Source organism: Pelmatolapia mariae, linkage group LG10_11 (genome assembly GCF_036321145.2).
Source record: "Pelmatolapia mariae isolate MD_Pm_ZW linkage group LG10_11, Pm_UMD_F_2, whole genome shotgun sequence".
Taxonomy (NCBI): domain Eukaryota; kingdom Metazoa; phylum Chordata; class Actinopteri; order Cichliformes; family Cichlidae; genus Pelmatolapia; species Pelmatolapia mariae.
The window spans coordinates 31,574,562-31,586,780 of NC_086236.1; the positions used below are offsets into that span (position 1 = coordinate 31,574,562).

At 37.9% G+C, this 12,219-nt stretch overlaps 1 protein-coding gene across 3 annotated transcripts in view; it reads left to right on the forward strand.

Moving 5' to 3' along the window:
• ntm (neurotrimin) overlaps window positions 1–12,219 on the forward strand; it is a 537,843-nt gene that overhangs the window by 398,092 nt on the left and 127,532 nt on the right. For all 3 annotated transcript variants that reach the window (XM_063488323.1, XM_063488322.1, XM_063488324.1), the window contains one exon: window positions 6,571–6,803. In XM_063488323.1, coding sequence (XP_063344393.1) covers window positions 6,571–6,803 — 233 coding nt within the window. The remainder of the gene's footprint in view (window positions 1–6,570; window positions 6,804–12,219) is intronic.

Genomic DNA, 12,219 nt, shown 5'->3' on the forward strand with positions numbered 1-12,219 from the left:
GTGTGATTATGTAGTTGTTTTTTCCCTGTGTAATAATATTCAACATTGCTATCAATACATTTTTCAAAAAATGCCTCTCTGTGCAAAATGGGTTCAAAAACATAAACAGCTGTGGGATACTGTTTGTCCGTGATTTGGAGAGCCCAGTGCTGCTCCCGACACAGGGAAAACCAATTCTGCAGGGGAGACCTACCTCAGTACTTGTGCAGGTGAAGCCAAAGGGAAGATATGCTTCACCATATTTTCTAGTCTTTGGCTTAGAATGAAGTTGGTTTGGAAATATATTCAGCGATGCTTCATCTCCTGCTTTGCGTTTCTGTGGCCGCCCCGTGCTAGCAGTGTCCAAGCGTTTTGTTTCCCCCCCTCTTTCATGCCGCGCCCCCCCTGCAATGGCTCTGCGCCCCCCCTAGGGGGCGGGCCCCACACTTTGGGAAGGTCTGGTTTAAGCGATCATTCAGAAATGGAAGGAGTATGGCACAACTGTAAACCTACCAAGACAAGGCCGTCCACCTAAACTCACAGGCCGAACAAGGAGAGCGCTGATCAGAAATGCAGCCAAGAGGCCCATGGTGACTCTGGACGAGCTGCAGAGATCTACAGCTCAGGTGGGGGAATCTGTCCATAGGACAACTATTAGTCGTGCACTGCACAAAGTTAGCCTTTATGGAAGAGTGGCAAGAAGAAAGCCATTGTTAACAGAAAACCATAAGAAGTCCCGTTTGCAGTTTGCCACAAGCCATGTGGGGTAAACAGCAAACATGTGGAAGAAGGTGCTCTGGTCACATGAGACCAAAATGGAACTTTTTGGCCAAAATGCAAAACGCTATGTGTGGCGGAAAACTAACACTGCACATCACTCTGAACACACCATCCCCACTGTCAAATATGGTGGTGGCAGCATCATGCTCTGGGGGTGCTTCTCTTCAGCAGGGACAGGGAAACTGGTCAGAGTTGATGGGAAGATGGATGGAGCCAAATACAGGGCAATCTTGGAAGAAAACCTCTTGGAGTCTGCAAAAGACTTGAGACTGGAGCGGAGGTTCACCTTCCAGCAGGACAACGACCCTAAACATAAAGCCAGGGCAACAATGGAATGGTTTAAAACAAAACATATCCATGTGTTAGAATGGCCCAGTCAAAGTCCAGATCTAAATCCAATCGAGAATCTGTGGCAAGATCTGAAAACTGCTGTTCACAAACGCTGTACATCTAATCTAACTGAGCTGGAGCTGTTTTGCAAAGAAGAATGGGCAAGGATTTCAGTCTCTAGATGTGCAAAGCTGGTAGAGACATACCCTAAACGACTGGCAGCTGTAATTGCAGCAAACGGTGGTTCTACAAAGTATTGACTCAGGGGGCTGAATAATTACGCACACCCCACTTTGCAGTTATTTATTTGTAAAAAATGTTTGGAATCATGTATGATTTTCGTTCCACTTCTCACATGTACACCACTTTGTATTGGTCTTTCACGTGGAATTCCAATAAAATTGATTCATGTTTGTGGCTGTAATGTGACAAAATGTGGAAAAGTTCAAGGGGGCCGAATACTTTTGCAAGCCACTGTATATATATATATATATATATATATATATATATATATATATATATATGTATCTGCAGGGGTGCACATAAGTGGTCCGTAGGTGCGCATTTGCTGTCAAAATAAAAGATGCGCACCAGATAAGAAGTTGCAACGTGCGTTTGCGTACAAATAAAAGGCACTGTTTTTGTCTGCTAGAGTGGGATTTTCACGGCATATTCTGCACCACATCTCTGTGCGTTCATCATTTGTTTGAAGCCAGCTCACCTCCTGCAACCACTTTTCCGAGAATACGCGCTTCTTTTGCGGTTCGGACTCCTTCTGACATTTCTTTGGAGGAGGAAGAACACCAAAGTAATTGCTTAACCCTGGAGAACCCATGGGGTCAAATTTGACCCCATGGTTTCCCTAGAAAACCAATGGGGTCGGCTCTGACCCCATGGGTTCTCCAGGGTTAAAGGAGCTTGCTTCTTCGACATCTTTAAGAGTTCTAAACAAATGTCTGTCCTCCTCCAGAAAGTCTTATGTATGCAAACACGCATTGCAACTTCTTATCTGGTGCGCGTCTTTTATTTTGACAGTGAATGCACACCTGCGGACCACTTATGTGCACCCCTGTGTATATGTATACGTATGTATGTATGTATGTATGTATGTATGTCTATATATATATGTCCTTTTTACTTGTAGAAAGCAGAGTCCAGTGGAGCATTGACTAATTGAAACTGTATCAACACAGACAGATATTATTCAATAATTTTCTGCTAATTCAATGTTGCTTTGCTTTGATTGAGCAATCTTGTGTAATTAAAGAAGAACTACAAAAATGTTTAAAAAAAATACTACACACAGCTGTTGTCATGATGTTCTCTGCTGAGTGGATACCATTAGTTATCATATTATAATATTTAGTGCAGTAAAAGTATTAGTAACTAGCTAAACAAATTATGTCCGTGGAACGCACATATGGCACATATGCACTATCATCACTGTAGCTAAATCTACTTATTTATTCATTGCTAAAAAGAATGTAAATTATTGCTGCTTTGTCTTTTGACAAATTTACATTTTTATGTTTTTGCTTGTTTCATCACTTTTTTCTGACACACTTGCATTGTGTACCTGACCTGACTACTGCACTTGCTGTCTTAGAACGTCTTCGCCCCTTTCTTCTTTCATACAAATGTGTGTCTGTCTTTGCATGTGACTGGCCACATGGTGCTCCCATTAAAATAAAGTCCTATCCCTGCCTGCATGTATTTTTTGCAGGGCTGGAGATTTGGCCATTAATAACTGATATATGTACGTTTGACCCCCTTGCCCTAGATGTTTTTGGGGAATGTAGCACTTAAAACAATATGCTAACCTAATTTCATTTTTGGAGGTCAACGTGCACGCGTGCATGAAATATCCATGGTCATAGAGGCCAGTTTAAAAAAAAAAACCTTCTCTAGGGAGTTTAAGAGGGCAGCAAGTAGCAGTAGAAGCAGAGTGAACTGGAGCAGTTTTTGTGTCATAAATGACACAAAAACTGCACATAATACAGTTATGTGCTGTAGATAGTATCAGGCTTTATGAATCCATAAAACCCAACATTATCTCCTGCCTATTTTTGAACCTGAGGAATATCCAGACATAAAATGAGGTATTTTGGTGTGCAATTTATGAATAATCTTCCCGCTATCTCTCTCCTTTCACACTTCCCATTTCCAAAAGAAGCAATAAATAAACATCTACATCTACTATCTAAACCTGGTATTGGAGCATGAGAGGAGAATACATCATCTTATTGTTAGTTACTGAGTTCATAAATTAAGACTTTAGCTTCTGTATATATGTTGACTCGCATACTCACATTCTAAAATAAGTTATTGTGCATGAAGACTAAATATCTCATGTGGAGTAGTTTGCATTAAAACCATGCAAACTTTTTCATGGCTATAACATTGAGTTAAATGTGATTAGGCATTTTCCTACTCCTCTTTGAATAGGAAATTGGAAAAATCCTCCTCAGTATCTCACTCTTTTCTTTCCACTAGGTGGAAACTCTGATGTTTTTAGAAAATAAAAGAGGACTAAAAGTTAGAACGCAATCACTGTCCACCTTTGAGTTGAACTCCTGTATACAATCACAATTAATGTCTTTTAATAAGACTCATATTTCTGACTTCCTTTCTACTTTGTCCTTTGTTCCTTTCATTGCACTCAAAGCCGCAGCACTCCCACTGGTAAAATATGAGTGCACAGTTTCTCATGGGTTTGAATTTGGGAGGCAGTGTAAACAGAGCCAAAAAACTCTTACTTGTGTCACTGACCCTTAAAATTAAACACAAACCACTGAAGGCTGTGATTCCTTGGTAGGTGCTGATCATAGCCCTGACCTTGTTGACTTCTAAGCAAAGAGAAAGAATACTAAGTTGTTTAAAATTCAGATGGTGAGGATTTTTGCTAAATGCTGTAAACCACTAAAAAAAAGTCAAATCAAAGTCCTTGTGTGTTTTTTGTGTGCCAGAATCAGTGTCAGAACCTGCCTTCGGGTTAGATTAGGAAACAGACGATTTTCAACTGTGAATATGATTCATTTTTCTTTTTTTTACATTGAAATAGTGTTAGCAGATCATTAATGATTTGTTTAGCCAGCAGTTCTGTACTTTCATTAAAACCTTTTCAAGACAAATTAGGTTAGAGATGCAGGGGCAAAAAGTGAAAAGAAGATAAACAATGTCATTAATTTATAATACTAGTACATCAATGTATGCTATTGTTCAGCCTATTCCTGCTATTGGCTGGGTGACATGATGATATGATAATATGTGATACAGATAACCTTCCAAGGCTTAATGACAATGAAACAAATACAGGCACAGAATTTTGTATGTTATATTAAAGTAATATTTATTTGTCCAAGTGATAAAATTTTAAAGAATCAGCCTCATACAAACTGTCTTTTGTACAAGACTGTAAACAATAGTTGCTGTAAATATGGATATTTTAAAATAGAAATCTGTAGGGGTTGATCTTTGTAGCCAGTTTGAAGCGGCATTAGTAGAAATGCAGGTTGCTGCTTGACGTTGTCAGGAAACACTGTGTGGCAGGCACAACAGAAAAAATGGGTAACAATGGGAAACTAGAAATATGGATAAACTCAAGATCATAAGAAATCTGAACTAGGAAACATAAGATACAGAGAGAACATAAAGACAACGATTCAAAAAACCATTAATTCAAAACACTGGGTCAACAGACCACGTATCCTAACAGATGTGAGTGTGACTGGTTGTCTGTTTCTCCCTATGGGAGAGCCTCTTGAGCTCCATTATACGCTGGGATTAAGATAGGTTAAAGGCGGAAAAAAATACATTTGTTGAAAACCGTGTTAAACACAACCTTTTTTTTTTTCCCTTTGGCCTAATGCATGTAAATGTACTCATATTAATTTAGTACTTTTATAGTTTGAGCCCTCTAAGTACATATACTACCCACTCACACATGTATTCATAAAATTCTTGGCTGTAAATTACTTTAATTGCTTGAGGGGAAGCTACAGTGGAAGCGTGTCTATCATGCTGTTTTTGAGGATTCTTTAGAAAAGTTTAGTCATATGTCTGCACTAAAATCTGGTTAAGGAAGTTTACTTTCTGTGGCCATTATTGGTTAAACCCATACTTTAAAATTAGTGCATCATATTAAATCAATGCTACAAGGGTTTTTATTGTATGTTTTCTGTGTACATTGCATACAAAATGTGCATTTTATTTGATTATACACTGTGCCATATATGTGCCAACACTGAAGAACATGCACCCCATGCTTTTTTATTGCTTTTTTCATCTATAGTGCCATAAATGCCCCAAGGATGCCATTGACCCTACTGCTGCCACTGAAGTGGAAGTGACTGATGGTGCAACAAAAACTGTGACAGCGTAAATGGAGCTGATTCATTCAGTTGCAAAGCAGTGAGCTCCTGTTACACTGCCACCATTCAAAACAGTTAAAATGTTGAATTTCCAGCTCTAGAGTGCAGAACTGAGGCTACTGAAAGTTAAAACTCCCAACTCACATGATGGACAATTGGCAGCCCAAAGCAGTTAGCACATTTTCTTTTTTTAACCATTAAGCCACTTACTTCATATGGCTCTGGCTTTTGTACATTCTCAGCAGGATTGAAACACCTATTATCAAAATACAGCAGATGTGTCATTCCATAGAAACATTCAAACATCAGTCATCAGCTCCTGTATCAAAGCAGCATTCTTTGACTGCGGAAAGCATTCGGTTGTAATTGCAACCGACCACAGCGATCCAGTTTCGGCCCATTATTTCAATCAGTTTTGAATATCACAAAGTGTGTGGGTAGATCAACAAAAGAAACCTGACGCTGCTCAGTAAGTGCATTTGCATATTGAAAATAAGTCTTGTTCTAAGCTTACATAATTTCTGGGAACATAATTGCTATTCCAATTTCAGCATGTCGCATCAGAATATTACTGCACAATTACATGATGAAATGGACATTAGAAATTGTGTTTCTAGTTTCTTTTCTATGTTTCTATGTTATGACTGGTTGTCTGTCTCTCTGTATGGGAGACCTCTCTACTACTTTTTAAAAGTAATACAGTGATTCTTAAAAAATAAATAAAAAACAACACATATTGTGTCTATTGAACTTGCTTACTATTATTAGTGTATAATCTAAAAATAATCCTATTAAATTCAGCTGCACAATCCCCTCTCTCTACACTGTGTCATACCAGAAGTTCAGCTTTTATAAGCATCAGCACATTTGTGAATCATAAACGTAGCATGCAATAGAGTACATGTTTTTAGTTCAAAGAAACAGGGAAAAAATAAATTAATAAATACAAATTTGTCATTTAAAAAAATAAGTCTATATGTAGTGGGGAGGGGTTGATCATATAAAGTATGTTTTTGTGATTTCCATGAGTACTCCCTCATGGAAATCACTGAATCTTAAAAATAACTTAGCAAAAAACCCTACTTTCAGTGTTCTTTTTGTTCCTTCACAGGTGTGCACTGGGGGATGTTGTCACACACACAGCATGGCTTAATCGGTCAAGTATACTGTATGCTGGAGAAGACAAGTGGTCGATTGATCCCAGAGTGAGTTTGGTGACTCTTAATCAAGAGGAGTTCACCATCAAGATTGAAAATGTGGACATGACAGATGAGGGACAGTATGTGTGTGCAATCCAGACAAGCAGTCGACCAAGAACCACCTCAATTCACATCCTCGTCCAAGGTAATGACGCCAAGATAAAGACAGCTACAGCTGCTGATATGATACTAAATTCAACAATGAGTCCTATGTGAAATACTAGTAAATTTTTGTTTTTTCCGAATGAGCAATGAGTCTCTGGTAATAATAAAAAAAATAATTTCCTGAACTTATACAGACACCATAACTTGTGCCTGCTGCAAATTAGTCTTTTTGTTCGTGACTATTGCAATTTTAAGCCATTCTTCCTTGAATGTGACTTCAAGCTAAGATATTTTTAGAACCTCTTGCACACATCCATTTTTTTAGTTTTCTTCTTGTTTTGCTAGTATACTATCTATGGCTTCTATCTAAAGCACCAGCATAGCAGAGCTGAAGTGGGAAAAAAACATATAGAGTCAAAACAGGCCTTCAGTGCCTCTCTTAAATCTCATTTTCTCATTCATCGCTCCACTGGAGCAATGAGATGCCAAATGCCTTGCTCAAGGAATGAGAGGGGAGTGTGTTTCTCATCCGCTATATTAGGTAAGGTTAATGGGGAATACCAGGTGTTAAGATGCTTAGGTTATAATGATGTGTGGAGTTGTGATAGTCTCCTAATGGAATTCAGAACACATTGAGGTGCATTGGATTGTATACACACAGTGCAATGGGGCAGTTTAGAGCTATTTGATATGCAGATATATGTAGCATGCATATATATATATATATATATATATATATATACACACACACACACACAGATAGACAGTGAGTTTATGTCATATATAACAGTGTCTCTGTCACAGGGATCACATTATTCATTTTTTTCCATGAGTAGCATTGGTCCTGTTAGTACTGAATTTTAAATCTTCTACCACCACTGCTAGTACCATACTTGATAGTGAAGTTTTCTCATAACAAGCTCAACTTAGTATGCTCTGTGTTTTCATACAAATAAATATTTTTTATCTAAAAATGCAACGGCTAAAACCTGTTAAGCACATTATGTAAAAGCATTCTTGATTCTCTTCTCGATGCATACTCAATCATCTGGACGTAGTGTTCATTGCTCATCCAGGTGACTTCTTCATTCTCAGCTGACTGCAGGTTTTCCCAATCTCATCAACAGTACTACTAGCACTACTAGCTAACAATAGGTCGTGAAGTGAACTTCATGATCATTAATATACACATTGTCATGACCATTGGCAAATAGCCACTGAGTACCATTCATCAAGAGTTGGTGAATGACTGCAATCACAGCATTGATGAAAGATGTACCCTTAGGCCCCCTCCTCGTTTCAGTGATGGTTTTTCCTTTATCACGTAAATGGCCTCTTTGACTCCCTGCTCAAACCAACGTTGAGGATGTGTGCATCCTCATCTTTGACAGAGTGGCTACTGGCCTGTATGTTTAAACAGACTGCATAGTCCTGGCCTTACAAGTCAGCTCTTCTGTGTTGTGCCATTGTTGCTTCTTGTCATTAAATAACAGGCTATAGAAGTTATAGAAGCAATAATAAAAGTCAATGATAAAAACTATATCCTCAGCATTCTTAATGTGAACGTATATAGATAAGTATTTGCTGAGTACATTAAAAACTCAGAAGATTATGCAAATGATTTACTTTCCAATGTTAATCTGCTGTACAGCATTAATTTCAAGTTATCACATTAAAGCATGTCATATTCTTATGTAACCTGGAATTAATTGAGTATTTTGACCACACACTCAGACAAGCAAGGACACAAAATTAACTAAACTAAAAACTCCAACAAAAGCAAAGAATATCTGTCTTACTGTGACAATGATCAACACATGATTTGAAACAAGGATTACTGGATGGAATAACAAGACATGGTATCATGTTAGCATTTTAAAGTGAATGAAAATGTCAGTGGGTTAGAAATTAGTCACAGTAAGAGAAGGATCTATATAATGAGATAAACAGAAGACAGAACGATGTCACAAAAAATCAAAGCATTTTGGTCCCATGTAACTCTCTACTCCAAGGCAGTCCACAAATCTGGATACTTATCATCCTTAGATACACAGGCTGAAGAATCAAATTTATCTCTTAAGGTTAGACCACCAACCAAAAATTGGCCCAATAAGAAGCAGAGGCTCTGGAGCAGAGGATGCCTCAGGACAGCAGGTGACACAGGGAGTTCAACATATATAAACTGAATAATCATTACCTTCCATTATAACATGATTACTTAAACAGTATTTGAATAACCTGCATATTTTATACAACTTTCCTCTAAACAACATCTCTGTCATGTCCAATGAGAAAGCAAGAATATCAGTAAACACAAAGTGAGGCAATGAATAATGACATAATAATTATATCTCACGTCCACTGTAATTTCTTACATTTTTTTGGCCTTTTGGATAGGGAAAGTGAAGACAGGAAAGCAGGAAGAGAAAGACATGCAGCAAAGGGCCGCGCGTCAGACCTGAACCTGGACCTACTGGCTCTCCTTCTTTTTTCTTTATGAATATTATATCATCGGAAGCACTTCCTATTACAGCGCTGTACACTGATAATTTTCATTTCCATCAAATGACATGGCATCCTTATGTTCCTAACACACAGTCCATATCAGTATAGATGGACATGATTATTTTGATGTGATCTGATCTTTTCTGAGTGTTCCCTGAATTTCTTTGTGCAGTGTACATACAGGTTTAAATACACACATACATCCTCACTAGTATCTGGTTAAATGTCCCTAAGCTAAGGTTTTTGGTAGCCATCAACAAGCTTCTGGCAAAATGGCAGTTCAAGTTCATATAAATTAGCTGTTTCCTATCGTGGACCTATCTTTTCCTCATAGATCACAAATTTCAGTGGGGCTGAAGTTGGCTTTGCAAAGGTCATTTCAGAAGGATAACCTTCTTTATCCCGCCCAAAACCAGTTTTGATGTGTGTTCAGGATCATTGTAATGTTTGAATACACAGTTGCGTCCAAGTTTCAACCATCTAGGTGTTGGTTTGAGGTAAAATTTGGAAGAAGTCCTCCTTCATTGGTCTTGTCCATGTGGGCAGGTGGAAAATTCAGTTGAACTTGAAGGTGCTGATTTTGTCAGCATCAATTATTAAGATTTACCTGAATATGAGTTTAAATTTGACACTTTTTCAATTAGAAAAAATCCAAAACAAATTTAAAATGAACCCAGTTTCAATACAGATGTATCCCGTACAGTCATTCGATTCTGGAAAAAGAACAGTTCAAAGAAACAAATAAAAACCAAAAATTCAATTCAATTTTCAAATGGTCAACAGTATTGAACGCTGCACTAAGGTCTACCAGAACAAGCACAGAGAGTCCATTGTTAGAGCTCAATAGAAGATCATTTATAACCTTCACTAAAGCTTCTTGATGCATTCTCAACCATCCAGGTAAGTAAATCTCCAAAGGTTGATTCTTTTCATCTGGATGTAGCGTTTTCAGTGGGAGAAAAGTTTCGTCACTCATCCACGTGATTTCTTCAGTCTCAGCTGACTGCAGGTTTCCCCAATCTTATAAACAGTACATTTGCAAAATGACTGAAACCAGCCCACTGAAGGAACAATGGGCTTGGAGGTCACCTTCATCATAATTATGCAAATTCTCATGACCATTGATCAACAACCACCGATCATAGACATGGTAAATGGACTGGTTCTTATATAGCACTTATAGGTTGGCTCAACAGAGCTCTGACTTTCTGTAAGCCTGGCTACAGTGCTGAAGAGAAAACTAGGGCTGTCCTTATTTTCTTCAATGAGCTACAGTATCCAGAGTTTTAAGCAGTGAAGAAGCAGTGCTTTTCGTCTTGGATCTCTCCCATGCAGGCCATTTTCGCCCAGTCTTTTTCTTATGGTGAAGTCATGAACACTGACCTTAACTGAGACAAGTGAGGCCTAGAAGTCTTTGGATGTTGTTCTGGGGTCTTTTGTGACCTCTTGGATGAGTTGTTGCTGCGCTCTTGGGCTAATTTTGTTCAGCAACAATCACTTTTTTTCACACATGGCTATGTAGGTTTAAAGCCCCTCATTGAAGCCCCTTTTCCAGTGTTGTCACATTCTTGCACCTGTTCGGGTCACTTGGAACCCTGGGCGAACAGATACTAAAAAAGTACCTGGTACCAGGTACCAGGTGGCAAACTGTGCCGAGTCGATCCAAGTAGGGACTAATGGAAAAGGGGCTTTAGAAACTGCATTTTCTGTTTACTTGGGTTATCTTTGTCTAATATTTACATTTGACCATCTGAAATGTTTAAGTAGGACAAAAATACAAATAAATAGAAAATCAGTAAGAGGTAAACAGTTTTTCATACCATTAGAAATTTCTGACCACAACTGTATATTTATTTTCTCATTTCCTCATAAATCAGCTTTAAGCTTTTAACTTTGGGAAAAACCAAAACTTGGATATAGTCTTAACTCACTGTTGTCTTGGCAACAGCAAAAGCAGGAGAAATTTTTCTGAGAAAAACAGTAACAGTAAAGGTCAGTCCCACTACAGTGTGTGGAGTTATTGTAGCTGTTGCTTCTGCTGTCACTCCCTAAAGTAACAACATAGGGAATGAAAATAATAACTCTCTGAATGCAGGCCATCTTCAAGTCCTCATGTTTTGTAACTTTTAGTATAGAAAAAATAAGTGAGTAGTGAATAAGTGAGTAGGTACAGAAAGAGATCATTTTTAAAATAAATAGAAACAAGAAGCACTCTGACAGCTCAGTTTTGGGGCAGCTTTTATTCATAAGGAAATAGTATTGTATTTTGCATATATGCATTTTGTTTTCTTTGTTCTTTAAAAAAGTGCTAAGAAGCTTTTAGTGCTATAAAAATCAGATCAAGGTTGCAATGCAAATATCTACTTTGATTATACAAACATATGGGAGTAGGTAAGGGATAATAGGTAGGCCTGGCATTTTAAATCTATATGCAGTAATTTCTGTACTTTGACAATACACACCACACTTATAAGGGTTACAGTTTTGAAGTTTTAGGGCTTTAGTCAGTTTTCAACCAGGGAATCATTAAGGAAATCATCTAAAATATTGCACATGGATGTGATGGATGCATCAGAGAACCTTGTGTCTTGCCCAAGGATATTTGGCGTGCAGACTGGAGCAGCCAGGCACTGAACCACCAACCTTCCAATTACTAGATGACCTCCTGAGCTCTGGCCACCCCTTTGACCTTGAAGACCTTGATGGATGTAAGGCAAATTTTAATGAATTGTTAAAACTACCCCACAAACTTGAATTAGAATTCATTCTAAACTGAAATGTTTAGAATGAATTCTAATTACCTAGTTTATACACAGAATGACACGTTAACAAAAGCATTATCTTCTTGGCAGAGGTAAAAAGGAATAACATTTCAAAGTTGTCTTATAGAAATTGAATATAACATGTTAAATTTGATACCTTTTGATACCACACATTAAATTACTTAGTTT